The 17,562-nt window shown below is 40.7% G+C and overlaps 1 protein-coding gene across 10 annotated transcripts in view; it reads right to left on the bottom strand.

Annotated features, from left to right (window-relative positions):
* Positions 1–17,562, bottom strand: part of neo1a (neogenin 1a) — a 147,206-nt gene that overhangs the window by 63,697 nt on the left and 65,947 nt on the right. For all 10 annotated transcript variants that reach the window (XM_058400701.1, XM_058400702.1, XM_058400700.1 and 7 more), the window contains exon 3: positions 671–946. In XM_058400701.1, the coding sequence (XP_058256684.1) occupies positions 671–946 (276 nt within the window). The remainder of the gene's footprint in view (positions 1–670; positions 947–17,562) is intronic.

Genomic DNA, 17,562 nt, shown 5'->3' with positions numbered 1-17,562 from the left:
AATCACTCCTTTATTCAGTCCTTCACGCCTTTGTTCATTCATTTCTTCCTTTATTCATTCGTTCCTTCATTCATTCCTTACTTAGTTTCATTCATTCATTCCTCCATCTTTTGCTTCATCTTTTGCTTTATGGAGCTGATGTCTTTCCCAGGAACAATAAAGTGGGAATATAACCTGGAAGGACTGCAGGTCAACACACACACAAATACACACACACACATTTTCAAACACACACACACACACAATGCACTCACAAACACACATTCTCTCTCTCTCTCAAACACACACACACACACACACAGAGAGACACAGACACAGATGGGAGAAAACAGGAGAGCTTGGTGGAAACATGGATGCATGTGGAGAGTGTGTCAAGACAGAATAGCTTGTTTTTCCATACTGGAGCTGTGAGGTGGCACCGGTGCGTTCCATCACAGTGAGAGTCATGCAGAATGTGAAGAAATTCACTATTAAAGACAGCAGACTCACAGGGGCCCTTTATGATGTGTACATTTTTGTTTAAAGTTTGTGGGCTATTTTTATAAATTCTGAGCTCAAAAACAACAGACTATATTAGTGATTTTAAGATGTCCTTATGTAAGGCCTGTACTAGGGGAGCTGGACAAACGTTAAACATTCTCTAACATTGCGCTCGGCTTCTAATCCTTACCAGGCAGGATCTGGAGCTCAGCCTCGTCGCTGGTCTTGGTAGGTCCTGCATTTTCCAGCACGCAGCGGTACAGCCCTGCGTCCACCTCCGTGGCATTGCTGATGACCAGAGCACCGCTGGGTAGCATGTACACTCTCTGGTCCAGTAGCACCGGCTCCTTATCACGCTCCCAGCGAATAAAGCTCACCAAGTCGGCGTTGACCTCGCAGCTGAGCACCTGGGTGTCCCCGAGATGCACAGATGCCGTCTCGGGCTGCCCAGAGAAACGAGGTGTACCTACACAGAGAACACAGAACGTTAGAGATTAGAGAGAAATGAAACACTGCTGAACAACAACAACAACCGAGATGTCATGTACTGATACACCTCTATAAGACCTGACTCACAATATTAATTAATGAAACCGAGACTGTTCATGCTTCTGGCTCTTTCACGTCTGAGTAATTATTTTGCGAACGTGCATAGAAACCAATTTAATTCCCATCGGCCAACACGGCACCTTCAATTAGAGATGGAAGTGTATGGATGGAATGCAGGGCAATTCTATGGATTTTATTACAATGTGACTACAGCAGGGGCATTTAATTGTTTTTCCTGGCTTTAGCACAGGAGCTGAGGACAGCTCGTAGAAACGGAGTCGATGTGCCGATAAACCGCCGCTTTGCCTCGTCTCCCACTGAAACACCCAGCTTCTACTGCTGACGATGCACAAACACACAAACACCTCTCTATACACACCACAAAATAAAAGAAACAGCTTCCCGGTGTGTGTGTAGTCAATTCCAGTGCTCGAAAAAAAGCCTGGATAAACCGTTACACACAAAGACAGAAACTAAACCTGACCAAAAGTTATTCTCATGAGAAAGTCTTGAGAGGCTGGAAAACATTCCAAACAATATTCAGAAATAAATGTCAACTAATCGCTGAAAAAGTCCAGAAACTGCACTTGATTAAATTGTTCACATTGAATATCGATCAGCATGGAAAAAACAAAGCACAAATAAAATAAAATAACCTAAAATAAAATAAAATAAAATAAATACATTAATTAATTGATAATAAATTTATTTAATTTTATGGAAAATAAGTAATTAAATAAAAAAAAATACATTTTATTTTATAGAAAATAATTAATGAATGAATGAATTAGATTATTAATTTAACTTAATGGTTTTAATTTAAATAATAATACATTTAAAATATATTTGGAGAAAGAAAAACAGCAGGTGTTGCTATCCAGATGTGAACAAAGTATATTAATTTAGCTGATTAAACTGGTAAAATAACAATAATAAAATAAATAGTTAATTAAGTTAATCCAGTTTTCAATGTTTTAGTCAATTTTATACTAAATTTTGTCACAAACAACCATACACAGTCTTGTGAAATGCTTTATAACTGTCCATGTCATAAAATGTAGAATAGAAAAATAGAATTTAAAAAAAGTAGGTCCTCTTTGTTGTCCCGACTATAGAAATCTGCTCAAAATATTGTTTGTTGTGCACAATTTCCATACTAATAATTCTAGGGTTTTTGTTTAGTTTGTCTCTCTGTGCCTTCCATATAGAGACCTTTCAATGATTGGAAATGTAAGACTTAATAATGCATCACTAAGCTATACTTTAGTAATTAATGTTAATTGAATAAACCTCATATTTATTATTACATGCCACCCCTTGCGCGGACGATGACACAAATCTGTAATAAAAACCTCATCAGCTTATCTTCTGATTTATAGAAAAGCTGCACATGACCATGAAGGCAAAGGATTTTCATGTAAGTCCAGAAAGTAGTCATGAAATGCATGAAGTTACACAGGAAGTGTCTCACACTGGGCCAGTAAATGGAGCTCACCTATGGAATTTCAAAGAAAGCCTTTAAAATAAAGTCTGAAAGGTGATCTCGCTCCAGCTGGGAATGAAGCCAAGTCTGCAGTCGGGCTATAGTGAGATATAGTGCAGGAAAAGTGGTTTTGCATAGAACTATGACTCTCTTTTTTTTTTTTTTCCTCTTGTACTGTGCTGCGGAGATCATTAGCTCAGATTCGTCAGGGCGGTGCTTGAAAGCCGACTTCATCATTCTCCATTATTCCAGTGACGGGAGGAGTGCCGAGCGCCGCGGCTAATACGATTGCCTCTACTTAATCACCGTTCGCAAATTCATTGACAAGATCACTACTTATTATGCATATGATGGGTGCAGATATGAGCAGATTTCTCACATTCTGTGGCCTTTCATGGTTTTCTAAGCACACCGAGAGAGAACGATCATATCACCTGGTTTTCTGACTTTCCAGAGATTTGAACAGAGATTCTTTATGACTTTAATTCCACTCAAGCTCCTCTGGCATAGCCAAGCTATGGAAATTTACAGAAAATCTAATCCCTTAATAAACAAGGGGCAAAGAGCATCCTTCATATACAACTCCTACTTCCCAATATGGATGAGATTTGAACAAAGATTTTTTATGACTTTAATTCCACTCTAGCTCCTCTGGCATAGCCAAGCTATGGAAATTTACAGAAAATCTAATCCCTTGATAAACATGGGGCAAAGAGCATCCTTCATATACAACTCCTACTTCCCAATATGGAGGACTTGGTTTGTTGGAAGGAAAAGGAAAAACTTCCAGACATGGCTTGTTGCACTTCATTATAGTACGCAAACGTCATTCTCGACTTTCGGCATCAGGAGGAACACTGAGCCTGCTGTTATTTTTTTTCCTCCGCTGTCCGAGTGTTTCCTACTGGACGGTCCAAGAGAAACATTTATGCAATGATTCCTAACAGCGGTTTGGACGCAACATGGGAATGAAGCCTATATCCGGAGATGGACCTCACACACAAACGCAAGCCCATGGAAGATCGACTGCATTTTATATAAAGTAATGCTCACAACCGCACAAGACATCACGCTTGGTCAGTTGACCCCAACCTGGATCAGGGTTCATACACACACCTTCCCCGCTCCCAACTCGGAAGAAGTTCAGTGTGTGTGCATCGACCAAACGATCAGAGATTATTGGCTGGGCACTTGAGTGATTTCAGTGCAGCAGACTGCATTAGAGGCAGCTCACATCGTTGTTTACCATCAGGACTCCGCTGAGAGAGGCAATTCTGCCTCGTCCAATACGCATTATTGAAGGAGACCTCTCAGTGAAATAGACGCCACATGCACAGTAGCATAACAAGGACTGGAAGGAGAGTAGGCAGCTGCTTTGAGTCAAGCCTAGATGAATGTTTCTTAAAATCCAGATGCCAAACACTTTACTGACAGTCCAATGACGGTACATGTCCACTTGTGTGAGCTCTGCAGGATCTGAGGGGAACACTGGAACTGAAAAGCATGAGCAATGCAGCCACTTAGGATTCCAGGTTACTTGATATAAACCTTGACTCTAAAAACAGCACCTATCCACTTTTGCCCATCAGTGATTCATCGCAGTTCCTGCAGTTTGAGATTTCTCAAACTCAAGTGGCCTGACTTTTGGGGACCCCATGAAACTTGCAAAGCATCCTGTAACTACGACCCTGCTGCATCGATGCAGTGCACAAAGGATGCGGCTTAGCATGTGGCAGTATTATTGCGTCCAGTATTATTGCGTACCACACTTCTGATTCACCAAATGCAAAATAATAGATATATTCCAACAAGGACGTCCTAAGCATGATAAGACAGATTGCTTTGTTGAAATTTTAAACCATATGAAACATTTTAGGTTGCTGGTTAATGCTTACTATAGCACACGCTTGGTAGTTTCATGCCTACAGTTTAATTGCATCATCGTAAGCACTGAAATACCATTGAATTAAAATACATAGTACCAAAAGATTGTTTACTTTGTGAACGACCTTAACCAGGCCCTCTAAAAATGCCATAGAAGGTACAACCCACCAGGTACATGCAGAGATGGTGGCATACGGCAACTAAATTCGCAAGAGGACATGTACCATTAGAGAAAAATATTAGGATATTAGGTCTCAGCTGTCCCACTGAGCCGGAGCCCATTGGCTATGATCAGCCTCTCCCTGGACTCTCTGTATACTCCTTAACTGGTCGTTTGAGGAAGCAGACGGCTATTAAAAAACCTCTAGAATATTTACAGGCGGGTGGCCAAACATCCCCTTCCATTCCAAGGTGGGCTTTTCAGGCACAAAGCCCCACGAGTGTGACTCCACCGAGCCCGATTTACTGAAGCCATTAAACTCAGCTATGAGCAGATAAATCTGTTGCTGCGGCGAAAACACAGAAGAGCAAAATCGCAATGGAGAGCTGGAGCTCTGGACGTTAAAGCTCATAAGATCAGGAACAGGGGCCTCCAAGCTCCCAAGGGTAAATAAATCCGCCTCCTTTCTTTCTCACTCCCTAAAATGAGCAGATTAAGTTGCCCCCTGCTTACCTTCATGCAATATTCATGACCAGGTTCACGCAATCTTAATATGGCTCCAGTCCAAATTACAAAGATCTCCAAGCTTCATGTCTTATTGTTCTATTAATATGAATGCAAGTGAAAGAAAGACAGCCAACCAGGATGTGACCCAGTTCATAGTAAAGTCAGCCTGAGACCTGACCGTCACCTTCCCTACCTGCTGCATATTTCATGAGTCTTACATGCACTGTTGCATATTTTATGGCAGGATGCAGGGTTTGTTCTATTAGAAGCTGGAAATAGCATGGTAATAGGCCACTGTGAATTTTCGTATATTATTGTGGAGAAAACTGCTCATTCCCTACAATCCCAGACAGGTTACAGTAAGGTCCCAGGTAATCAGGGCTACTCGCTGTGTGACTGTCATCCGCTCTTTACAAGTCCTAAAACCACCAAAACGGTCAGCCCTTGTTCTGCCAAACAAGACCCTCTAACATTAAAGCAGGCATAATGAAATGCATTTACATAACCTGCATTCTGCTCTCCTTGTTAAATAGAGTGATTTAGTGACTGGTTAAAATGCCCTTTTGTTAGATGGTGCTGATGGTGTATGCTGCCCAGTGACAGCTAGAGATCTGAAGAGTGGAGATAACACTGAGCCATCTTTCATGATGGTTCAGATACCAAGAACAATGCCTTCGCTATCCGTTTAATGAGCCAAACTAATGATATACCTTCCTAAAGACTAGGGACATATGCAAATAAACACAAAGGCCACTCTTGTACTTTACCTGCACCATCTCCTGCTCAAGATAGCTGACTGGAATATGGATGAGCTTTCACATACAGATGAAAAAAAAAATCAAATTGTAGTATTCTTAATATTTTTAGTCGTCTCCAATTTAAGAAAAACAAACAAAAACCGTGTTGTTAGTTACCACCTTGGAAGTGCGGACCAGAAGACACCTCTTTTACCATATTTTCATCAGATAACCCAATAAGTGGGCCGAATCCCCTACTGGACTTCCAATCTTAACAACAGCTTTAATCAGACTCCAGAATCCAGTTTACATGACCACTAAATAATCCAATAACTGATTGATTACTGTCCTTGTAAAAGCACTGGAGGTAAACAGTTAAAAAGCATCCATATCAATGCACCTTTAGAGATCTTAGGGTAGTCCCTATGGAGAAACCCTTTAAGGTTCCATGTGGATCTGTACAACAAAGGATTTCCCTTCTTTTCAGGAGATCCAAGCAAAGAACTCTCAAGTATTGGTCAAAGAATCCTTAAGGAATTTTGTAGTATTGCTTTTCCCAAGAAACTCGATTCTAGCACAAACTTTCTTACACTGTTCACAGCAAACCTTATTTACGTTAAAAGAAGTCCTTGTTGAGACAATATGAATAACAGTAAATGTTAAAAACACTGCTCCCATTAAGATCTTCAGGGTCCCCGATTAAGATCTCCAGTGTCCCTGCACATGTTCTGTCCAGGGTCTGTGTAGGTTTGCTTAGAGTTCTCTGGTTTTCTTCTTTAAAATACAGTGGTAGCTAGTTAAGGGGACAGGTGTTGGCTCAAATAATTAAGGCTTTGGGTTGTTGACTGGAAGGTGGGGTTCAAGCCCCAGCATCTCCAAGCTGCCACTGTTGGACCCTTGATCAAGGCCCTTAACCCTCTCTGCTTCAGGGGCACTGTATCATGGCTGACCCAGTGCTCTGACCCCAACTTCCTAAGCTGGGATATGCAAAGAAAAGCATTTCACTGTGCTATAAAGTATAAGTGACAGAGTCGTCTTCTTTCTTTAGGTGAAGTACACCTAATCTGAGATGTTTCCCTGTCTGCATGGTGTTCTGTGATAGGCTGCCATCCAATCCCACCCTATACCCAGTGTTCCCTGACCAGGACAACACAGGAATTAAAGGTGACTGAATGAATTCTTTAAACTGATAAGCAGAAACCACACTTTCCAAGAATGACGAACTTGAATGTAACAGACATGCACTGCTAAAATACCTTTCCGTTCCCTTCCAAATCGCTATTACACAATCAAATTGTTTCTTTGCTTGAAATGAAACCTGTAGACAGCTGTGTTCTTCATTTCTCTCTCTTGAACTGTGGCAATACATTTCCCAGAGGATAAACGGCAGCATGTACCCATGGGTTATATTCTGTGTTACTTTCCTGAAGCGGCAAAGTGAAATGATAACATGGCACGACACAATATTCCCACGCGGAGGTCTCTTCAGAGAGAACGTCAACCTGCTCTCTCTCTCTCGCTCTCTCCACCCATTTGTTTAGCACCTCTAGGGCATTTTTACAAAAGCAAGATTTTACACATGTTGGAAGATTCTTGTCAGAAGTGACAGATGCTGTGAGGAGAATAAACCTGTCACACTTCTGCGACAACTGATCTGCAACTGGCAGGAAGACGAGGGAACTGTTAGACTGCCCTATTACAAAAGAAAATGGTGTTTTGTATTTCTGGCATTTGGCAAACACCCTTATCTCATTTCTATACAAGTGAGGGTTAAGGGCCTTGCTCAGGAGCCCGGCAGTGGCAGTTTTTCAGCAGAGCTGAAGATGTTGAGGTTCTCTTTGGGATTGACAAGGTTGGACAGGATTAGGAACGAGTACATCAGAGGGACGGCTCATGTTGGACATTTGGGGGACGAAGTTAGGGAGGTCAGATTAAGATGGTTTGGACATGTTCAGAGGAGGGAGAATGAGTATATTGGTAGGAGAATGTTGGACATGGAGCTGCCAGGCAGGAGGCAAAGAGGAAAGCCAAAGAGGAGGTATATGGATGTAATAAATGAGGATATGAAGCTAGCAGGTGCAAGTGTTGAGGATGCAGAAGATAGGGATAGGTGGAGAGAGACGATTCGCTGTGGAGACCCCTGAAGGGAAAAGCCGAAAGAAGAACATGAGACCATTTAGTAATAGAATAGAGTTATAGAAGGAGAATTCTATTATAATCAACCTCTCTGATGTAGCCCAGATGAGGATGGGTTCCATTTTGAGTATGGTTCCTTTCATCTTCCCTCTTTCCTTCCATCCGATTGCACATGAGAACACTAGGACTACCCAAAGCCCCCCAGTTCAGGAAGAGCCACAGCCAGCAATATAAAATGTGTTCTGATCTGAGGTTTAATTAGAAGTGTAAAGATACAGTTATTGCTAAAATAATTGTCATGTTGACAAATGGACCATTTCACCTGTCAAAAAAAAGAGCCACTAGGGACTTATTTCTTCCCAGACGGAAGGAATAGATCAGTCTGATTTGGACAGACAGTCATTCTTTGGCTGATGTATTGACACATGTATTGAGAAAGAAGCACAATACATAATGTGTTGTATATATAAACAAAAAGTGAATATATAGTATTTCTTTCTACATTGTAAAACAATGCTGAAGGCGGCCGAAATACACAATAATGTCCTCTGAACAGTTGATATTGAGATATGTCTGCTACTGATGCTCTGTAAAGCCTTCATAACGGCTCTAATCTGAGGTGCTGTTAATTGGTGATTTCTGAGGCTGGTCACTCTAAATGAACTTCTCCTCTGCAGCAGAGGTCAGTTTTGGTCTTGCTTTACTGGGATGGTCTTCATGTGAGCCAGTTTCATCATGGTGCTTGATGGGTTTTGCAAATACACTTGACAATACTGCTCTTGCAAGAACTATTCCAGAACACCTGACCTTCGTGTCTTAAAATAACAACTGACTGTTTTTTGTTGTCATTACATATGGATTACTGAAGTCCATGTGTGTTATTTCATAGTTTTGAAATCTCCAGTATTGTTCTAGAATGTAGAAAATAAATCCCTAAACAAAAAACACTGAATTAAAAGGTGTGTCCAAACTTTTGACTGGTAGTGTATATTTAAGGAAAGCTGGGGTTGTGTAGATCTCCAGTGTCCCTAGATTCAATCCTGAGCACATGTTCTGTCCATGGTCTGTGCAGGTTTGCTTCGAGTTCTCTCGTTTTCTTCAAGGGTCGTAGCTAGTTTTAGGAAAGTGTTGGCTCAAACTGTTAAACTGCTGGGTTGCTGATCAGAAGGTGGGGTTTAAGCCCCAGCATCTGCAAGCTGCCACTGTTGGGCCCTTGATCAAGGTCCTTAACCCTGGCTGGCTAAATCACAAAAGTCTCTGTTTGACAAAAGGGCATTGACATAAAACCAAAACACAATGGGGAAAGATATAGAGATGGTAAAACATAAATTAAATAAATAAATAAGTCAGAACAAGTTTCTAGCAAGCAACCTACATGGTTTTTTAGTTGTGATGGAATCCTTAAAGATTATTCAGAAAACTTGAACAGCAAAGGGACTACTTTTGGGAAAATGTTCACAACCTTTTAGAAAACTATATCAGGTATCTGTTAAATATTTTAACTTTTCTGAAAAGTAAAATCTCCCCTGGAGAACCTTAAGGTAGTAGTGAGCAATAATGTGGCATGAATGCATCAAAACCCAAGTTTTCACAACAGTTCTCTATTTAGTTGGCTCTATACAATATTTGGTTCTGCTAACAAAGTTCTAGCACAGCAATAGTGCCTAAAAAAGGACAAAAAACTATGTTAATAATATTCTTATTTTTATTCTAAAAATCATCATATTGATACATTTCTAAGGCCTTACAGTTTCTCCCCCCAACAGACACCTCAAAATGGTGCAACTTTTTTTTCCTGACCCTGCTCATGTACCACAGCCAAGGCTAATGTGGAATTTTATTATCATTTCTGCATTCTTTGTTCCAATATATGCAAGAAAAGGAGCTCTAATTGCACAGCACAGATGTTGAGCTCCTGGCTAGCGTAAACATAAAGCCTGCACAGCGAGACCAGATGTTCCTCGGCCTCAGCCTACGAGCCCTGTGTGTTTATTAAAAGATTTAGCTCATCGCTGAGTTTACATTAAAACCTGCAGCATCCTGTTCAAACATCCTGTCCGCCCCACTGATCCGCAGCGAGCTGCACCAAGGCCACCGAGGCGGCGATCTGAGCACATAATTCCACTCAGGCGAAGAACACTCAATCCTCAGTATTGTAGCAGCAACGGAGGCAAACAAACGAAATTGAAATATCATTCAATCGGGCCGTCAAGACAAAAGCAGGCACCTCAGCTGGCAGACGAGTCGCATAATATGAATGTTTGCCGTGCGTGAGGGGATGCGGAGAAGAGCTCGAAGGGCCCATAGGAAGAAGAGCAGCAGGGAGGCCACAAACACCGGCGTTTCTGCACGACAGGAACGGCTCGAGTAGGGGCTGTTACCATGGAAACCGTGGAAATAAAATGAACATTTGTGGAAAGAACATGTGCGAATTTGTAAGGCAATCATGTTAAGGTCAGCGTTGCAATTGACATGCAAGAATCAATGAAAAACAACACAGAGTTGAGTGTTCGCTCTGCTAAGGTGCGCATCATCCACGTTCCAAAGCAATGAATTAATGGAAGAGGGGGGTAACATGCTACACAGATTTCATTGCTCAACTGCTGTGTCCCTGGAATTGTAAGAATTAAAAAAAAAAATAGAATAAGAAATGGTGAATCAGCTATTCTATCTATTAAAAACCTGTCAATATGGTTTTAAATGCCAACAATGAAGCATCACAGGTAATTTATTCAATTTGTGTGTTTAATTTACCAGAAGCCAATAAATGGGATTTGCGTCTGTTTTGTGTGGCTCATGTTGAATTTGTTTGTCATGCCACACTCCACAGTGGTGATTAATGCCTCACCGGAAAAGTAGATGCTCAGGACTTCAAGAATTTCTATTTTTTTTCTATAAGTATGTCTGTTTATATCTAGCCGACAAGGGAAAATACTTTCATTTTTTTCACATAACATTACTTCAAAGTAAATGTTGATATCAAACCCATTTCTGCTCTCTGAGATCCCCCAAGTGTTTGTGAAAATGTGAAAGTGTCATCTTCAACCACTAAATATCTGTGTAAGGCTATCCAACACACATCTCAGAGTTCTGACTTATTTTATATCAGACTCGCAAGCCAGAAAATCATTCATTTGTTTAAATTGATTGAAAATGTCCCATAAGTTGATTTCCATTCTGCTGGCAAGATGAACATCAGTGTACTGGAAAACAGGCTTAGTTGATTGCTAAAAGAAAGAAATAAGATCGGCAGATCAACTGTGTGATCGTGTCATAATAATGTTGGTTTAAGTTTACTCCAGCAATTAATTATCACCTACTACACCACAGATCCACCCAACCCAAATGGACCAAACACCCAAAAACCAAAGAAAAATGGTGGCAATGTTCAGAAATGTCTCAACACAGGAAGACCAACATCCTTCTTTCTTATGCAGATAACAATGAGTTCATCAGAGAAGCTATAGATGATATTAAGAATTAGTTACGGACAAAAAAAATCTAAATATTTACAAGTGAACTGTGTTGCACTGTAGCCACTGACGCCTAATATTTATGTGAATAAACATATACATGCCCTATCAGATTCTCTATTTCTGCAAACACTGGTGGTCCTGAAAACATGTGTGTATATGCTAGTGTCCCTGAGTGCCTCATTCTGAACATGAAGAGGAATGCTGTTTTATCGCACTATCCCATGCAACTTGCTTCATTGTTCGGCTGCTTACACAGACATCCAGGTCATTAGACAACACACAGCCACAGACAGCAGCTGAGCAGCCTTGTCCAGAGTGACTTACAAGAGTGGTCTGATGTTTCTATCAATGAATCGTTCACTAGGTCACAGACTAAAAATATCAGTCTAAAACCTTGGTTGGGAGGTTTTCATGGAGAGGTAGGTCCTTTGCCAGTGTCAGCTGTTCAGAGGAAGCTCATTCACCACCCAGGTGCTTCTCGAAGGAGTCTGGGTGTGTACCTTCCTTGTACCTTGAGATATGGTGGAGCAGTCCTGAAGGACCAGAGGGAGCGTGGTGCAGCGCAGAGTGTAATAAGTGCTTTGAGGTAGGTGGGAATTGGTTCATTTTTGGTCTTTGTCCTCAAGCAAACCACCTCTTCGCCTACATTTCAGATGGGAAAGAGTCCCCAGAAAAAGAAAACCAAAGAACATATCGAGCTGCCTAATAGACCCTTGTGAGCAGTTCATTCCTTGTTCAACTGCCATATGCGAGGCTGTTCTCAACACAACAATCAACCTAATTGAGAACAGAAATGGAAGATGCTGGGGAAAAGATAAAGGAGGTCAAATGGAATCACTCCACACCACAAGTCAGAGAGGCAAACGCAGATGAAGTGTGAAGCCACTGGGAAGCTGGAGTATACAAAGCCTGGAATGCACAACTGATGAGAGGGAGAACTTGCATAAGAGGCCATGTCCTTTACTAAAACCACATCCGTGCATCACACAAGCCCTATACTCCACTCCATTCCACACACACACACACACACACACACACACACCCTGTACTCTGTCCAGATGGCAATGGCTATGCATCACTGTCAACATGATTGCCTTGTCCACATCTGTATGAGGGTGAATTTGAGCTGTTACCCAAGCAAGGGTCTTTGTCGCTCTAAATAGTGCCTTATGCTGCATCTGCTCTGTGTTTGGACTGCTCCTATGCCGAATGATGAAAAGGGATCTCTTGGTCACTGACAGGCAGGACAAAGAGAGCAAATTTCCAAGGGATACTGATTTCACAAGACGTGCCACAACACTCTGTACCACATTTCTCCAAATAAAAATATCTTGTGCATCAGGAGATCATTTGTGACCCTTCCATAATAATTTAGATTTCAGCTTCATCAAATCGGATCAAGAATCCGTGAATATGAAGAGCACACTCAACAGAGAGGGCTCACCATCCCAGAGAAGATAGTCGGAGGACCAAATTCAAGAGTGACAGCAGAGACAAAATTCAGCAATGGGAATCCCAGCTGTCTGGCGGAATAGGACGAAGACAAGGCCAAGGAGAGGCGAGGTGCAGCCAGGGGTGATAGACATGTCTGGGTAACAGACGGCAACAGCGGAGCAGCTGAGCCTCCCGCCAGCTAGCCTTTCTCTTTCACTTAACATGTGAATAATAATGTTCTTTAGACAGGACACCTGCAAGAGAGCTAAGTGTGAAACAAGTGCGAAAGCCAAACCCTGTGCAAAAGCCGCTACCCCCTTCTCCCTCAGGGCTAGCTGATCTCCAAAGTCTTTTGTGACCCATCAACAAAGCTATTCGTGCAGTTTGTATCATGTATAACCCCAGCAATTTCATTCTCATCTGAAACCTTACCTGAACTGAATTCCATGCTGCTTTCATGAGGAAAAAAAATGAAGCTAAAAAAAATAAACAGCCCAGTGTTTGGTAGCAGCTCTTAGCTTATGCCTGCAGCTTAAAGCATGGGGTGAGTTTTACAGTTTTGGTCCCAAGATCCCTCTGACTCAGGGGTCTGAAATATGGTCTGCCACCATCACATCTCAGATGTTTGACCAGATCTCCTACTGTGAGGTGTAAAATGCTACAGAGATCACAGAGCCATTTTGAAAATAATCAACAGCCTGGGTGTCATCTTGCATCCATGGTCCTGGCCCTGCTCCGCATCTACACGCCTGTGGAGCTGCCACTTTTGCAAAGAGCTTCAATGGCTGCTCTGAGTGAAGTCGGGAATGCCTCCAGCCTCCCCAGGGCCCTGGCATAGAGAGTTCAGGCCAGTTCAGTGAAGCAGGGGAAACTACGTCGGCTCAGAGCCCGAGTATTGCCCCTAAAAACCCTCTCATTCTGTTCATTTAGTACTTCAGAGTGCTCATTCTGGCCAGGGCCGGACATGCTGGAGAACTCTAAAACATGATTTGTTTCATATGGAGAAATAAAAACGGACTTCTGGTTTATTTCTGCCAACTGGCTTTCCCTGCTGCTCTGGAGAGAAAGGCAAAAAAACCTATAACGTGGCAACAGAGTCTGCCTTGCTATCTTTTATTAGTTTTGACTGACACACAGTCTGTGGCCCAGATCGAGGCTTTCTTTTCAACAATGCTGCAATGCAAATATAAAAAGAGCCTCCCTGCTAAACATTAACAAATGGAACAAACAAGTGCAACTCGAATCCCTTTGACTCGCGTGACAGCCGAGATGAATCAATAAAGTCGGAGCGAAAAAACACTAGCATGAGCCAGATACTGTAATATTAGAGGAGTTGAAAAACTAACACATTCAGTGGAAAAGAGGGTGGGAAAGAGGATAAAAGTGACACCCAGTCGCATGCTGCGAGGCTATTTGATGCTGCCAGGAAGAACAATGGTCCCGCCTCTTACCTCTGTCCTCTTTTGTGAGAGGTGAAAGCTCAGTCAGGGCAGATTTCAGATTCCAGGCCAACACACCCCCCCCAGATAGACCAAAACAATATCTGTTAAAGTTTGGAGCATGTTGAAACAAGGTTTAAAAAACCAGCCTCTTTCATATGACCTTGACCAGACAAAGGCACAAAGGGAAGGACATTTTTCTTCTGAAGTGCAGCTCATGTTTCAGCTCTTGCCTTCCGCTCTAATGACATGTGATAAGTCTTTCTTTAGCCTGTAATTTACATGTCATGGCTGTCACCAGACCTGAGCTAAACACATACAGTATTTCATGTGATTGAACTGCTGGCGCTGTACCAGGAGTCATGCACAGACTCTTTGTCCTGACCTTTCTCCTACACCACAACAGACCAGGACTGTTGATAATGTTGTGAGAAACAGAACAATGCTTAAAGACCATTTAACTACCTCTTCTTACAGCACATAATTCTTCCAAAGCGAAAGGACGCGGTACAAGTTGGCGTCAGGAATCCAGTATAATTTAACATTGCCTATAGACTAAATAAGGCTGGATTAGGTTAGTATATCCTATATAAAATCTGTATCCTGTAACATTCCCCCAATCAGAAACAGGCTTGGGTAATAATTTATGAATTTCATAATACAGCAGAACACTGGCATACAAATTAAATTCGTTCTGGAGGCGAGCTCCTAATGTGAAAATTTGTATTGCGAAACAAATTGTTCCATAAGAAATAATGTAAATGCAGATAATCTGTTCCATCTCTCAAAAAAAAAAAAAAAACGTGCGAAAAATCACCTAGCTTTTAAACGCAGGTGGAAGACAATATTGGTATCGTGGATTGACTCTTTAGAAACAGCTTTCGCTGATTGAAAAAAAGATTCATAAACTCGTTTCGGTTGGCTTCACTTGGATTTCCACTGACGTTTTGAACGTCTCCCAGATGCACACACAACTTAGCCGGCATTTGTTTCGGTTTGTTCGTATGCTAAAAGTGCTTCATATGTCGATGCAAATTTCTTGCAAAATTTCAATTCCTAAGGTAAAAATGCATAATGGAGGTCATTTGTATGCCGAGGTTCCACTGTGGCATTAATGGAGAGCTATACATTTTTTGGGATTATTTAATTAAAAAAAAAAAATGATCAGTGAAAAAATGAATTGAGATTCAGGCAGTGAACTCTCCAAGAAAAAATAAATTTCTCAGAATGGCACTAAAATCTGGTCCCATAAAGGACTGTAGAGCATCGTCCAAAAAAATAAATAAATAAAAAATTGAACTAATTCCATTATAATGTATAAACACTGATTGCTGAGATAACTGAGATGGGAGTAAAAATATGATAAAACTTGTGCATTCTATGGAAATTCATATTTTGACCAAAAGTAATGAATCAAATGACAACTAAATGCATGAATAAATATATTAAATACAATTTAGCTTAAAATTTTAAAAAGAAGTATTTTGGATATAAACCAGAGTCAAATTTTCCTCTGTTTTTTTTTTTTTTTTTTTTTTTACATTTTTTTTCCCCGCTTTTCCACCATTTCTTGGTACCTGTGGGTAAGATGGTGGGTCTAAAAAAAAAAAAAATAAATAAATAAAATCATCCTTCTTAAATGTCAGTTGCTCAAGTGAAATCTGGAATGGCAAATCCTCTTACTTTTAGCTGCTCCTACTGAGCAAACCATATCTTAGTGGAAGTGTTATTATAGCTAGCTACGTGTGTAGTTGGATTACATAATCACATCTGGCATTTCCTAATCCTCTAGCCTATGTAATTCCAAGCAATTTGAAAAATGCTTGAAATTTTTGGAAAAAAAATTTGTTCTAATTTCAGAGCCCAGCTGACATCTCCAGAGCCATGTCTGTCATCTCGATTAAACATTCTCAGGCTGGACCTTGCAAGTCCTCACTGGCGGTCTGACGGTGCATCGCCATGAAAATTAATAAGAGGAGGAAGAAGGTCCTGTTCTTGTGGGAGAAAAACAATATAAGTGATACCCAAAGCAGACACGCCCTCTTTGTTATGCAGATCCTTCGCTCTGTAAAAAACCCGTACACATGCAAATGCTGATTGCAGGACGCTGAATCCTCTGAGAGCTCAGACAACGCAGCAGTCAAATCAAATTAAGGGGAAAAACATTGCAATATAAAATGACTGACAGAAATATTTCCTGAAAACCATCACTCTCTGCATCCTCAGTCAGAATTCCCAAAGCCTTGTTGCCGGAAGTGGTTTGAAACCATAGAACACAACGCTACGTAGGTACAAAGGCTCGCAGTCATGTAATCGATGTGTCTCATTTAATCATTAGCTCAGTGTTCAGTTGGAAGGGATACAGCGGAGGTCACATGGGTTCTCACTCGACAAAAAAAAAAAAAAAATTCAGTATATCAGTCTCGGCTTTAACTTCCGACAGAACCGAACATGAACACAATGCAGATCATTTTCTACTGCTACTACATGTAACATGGAACTTACTGTCCATCATAGCACAACCTTTTAAATTCTTATTCTTCCTATTGATTCAGTTTATAACTTCGCTCTTATAGTTTGTTGATTTATCTTTACAGTCTAAGAGGCCGGGTTTTCGTGTCACTGGAAGCTGTATTCTGTGTATCATTACATACGTGACAAAGTGAGCAAGAGTCAAGATTTTATTCATCACTGAATCATCATCATCTTTAGTTATTGCTACTGAACTGTGAAACCTTTGCAACATTTCCATTAACAGCTAAACAGATAAGATACTCAATAAAAGCATAAGTATAACAAACAAACAAACAAACAAACAAACAAACAAATAAATAAATAAATAAAGCAAAATCAGTCATGTTGTTATCGGAAAATAATCAGCGATAAGATGGAGTGAGTCACTTTTTCCACCCTGAAGCTGATTGATTTTCTATTATTATTATATTATTATATTATTATAGTATTATTTTAAATATTATACCACAGCAAATTGTTCGTTTTTGTATTAAAGACCAATAATACTTTTTAATCAATCACTTTTTATTTTTTGCTTAATGTTGTGGAACGTCTTTTAAGCAATTTAGCTCCTGTTCTGCTTACGTTATAGCAGTTGTCAGTTCTCTCAGATAGATAGATAGATAGATAGATAGATAGATAGATAGATAGATAGATAGATAGATAGATAGATAGATAGATAAGCAAGCAAGCTGTCTGGTAATTAAACAAACAAAAGTAACTAACTAACTAAACAAGCTGTCTGGTAATTAAAAAAAGTAAC

The sequence above is a fragment of the Hemibagrus wyckioides genome, linkage group LG10 (assembly GCF_019097595.1).
Source record: "Hemibagrus wyckioides isolate EC202008001 linkage group LG10, SWU_Hwy_1.0, whole genome shotgun sequence".
In the NCBI taxonomy this organism is placed as follows: Eukaryota; Metazoa; Chordata; class Actinopteri; order Siluriformes; family Bagridae; genus Hemibagrus; species Hemibagrus wyckioides.
This window is presented reverse-complemented; position numbering and strand designations above follow the sequence as displayed.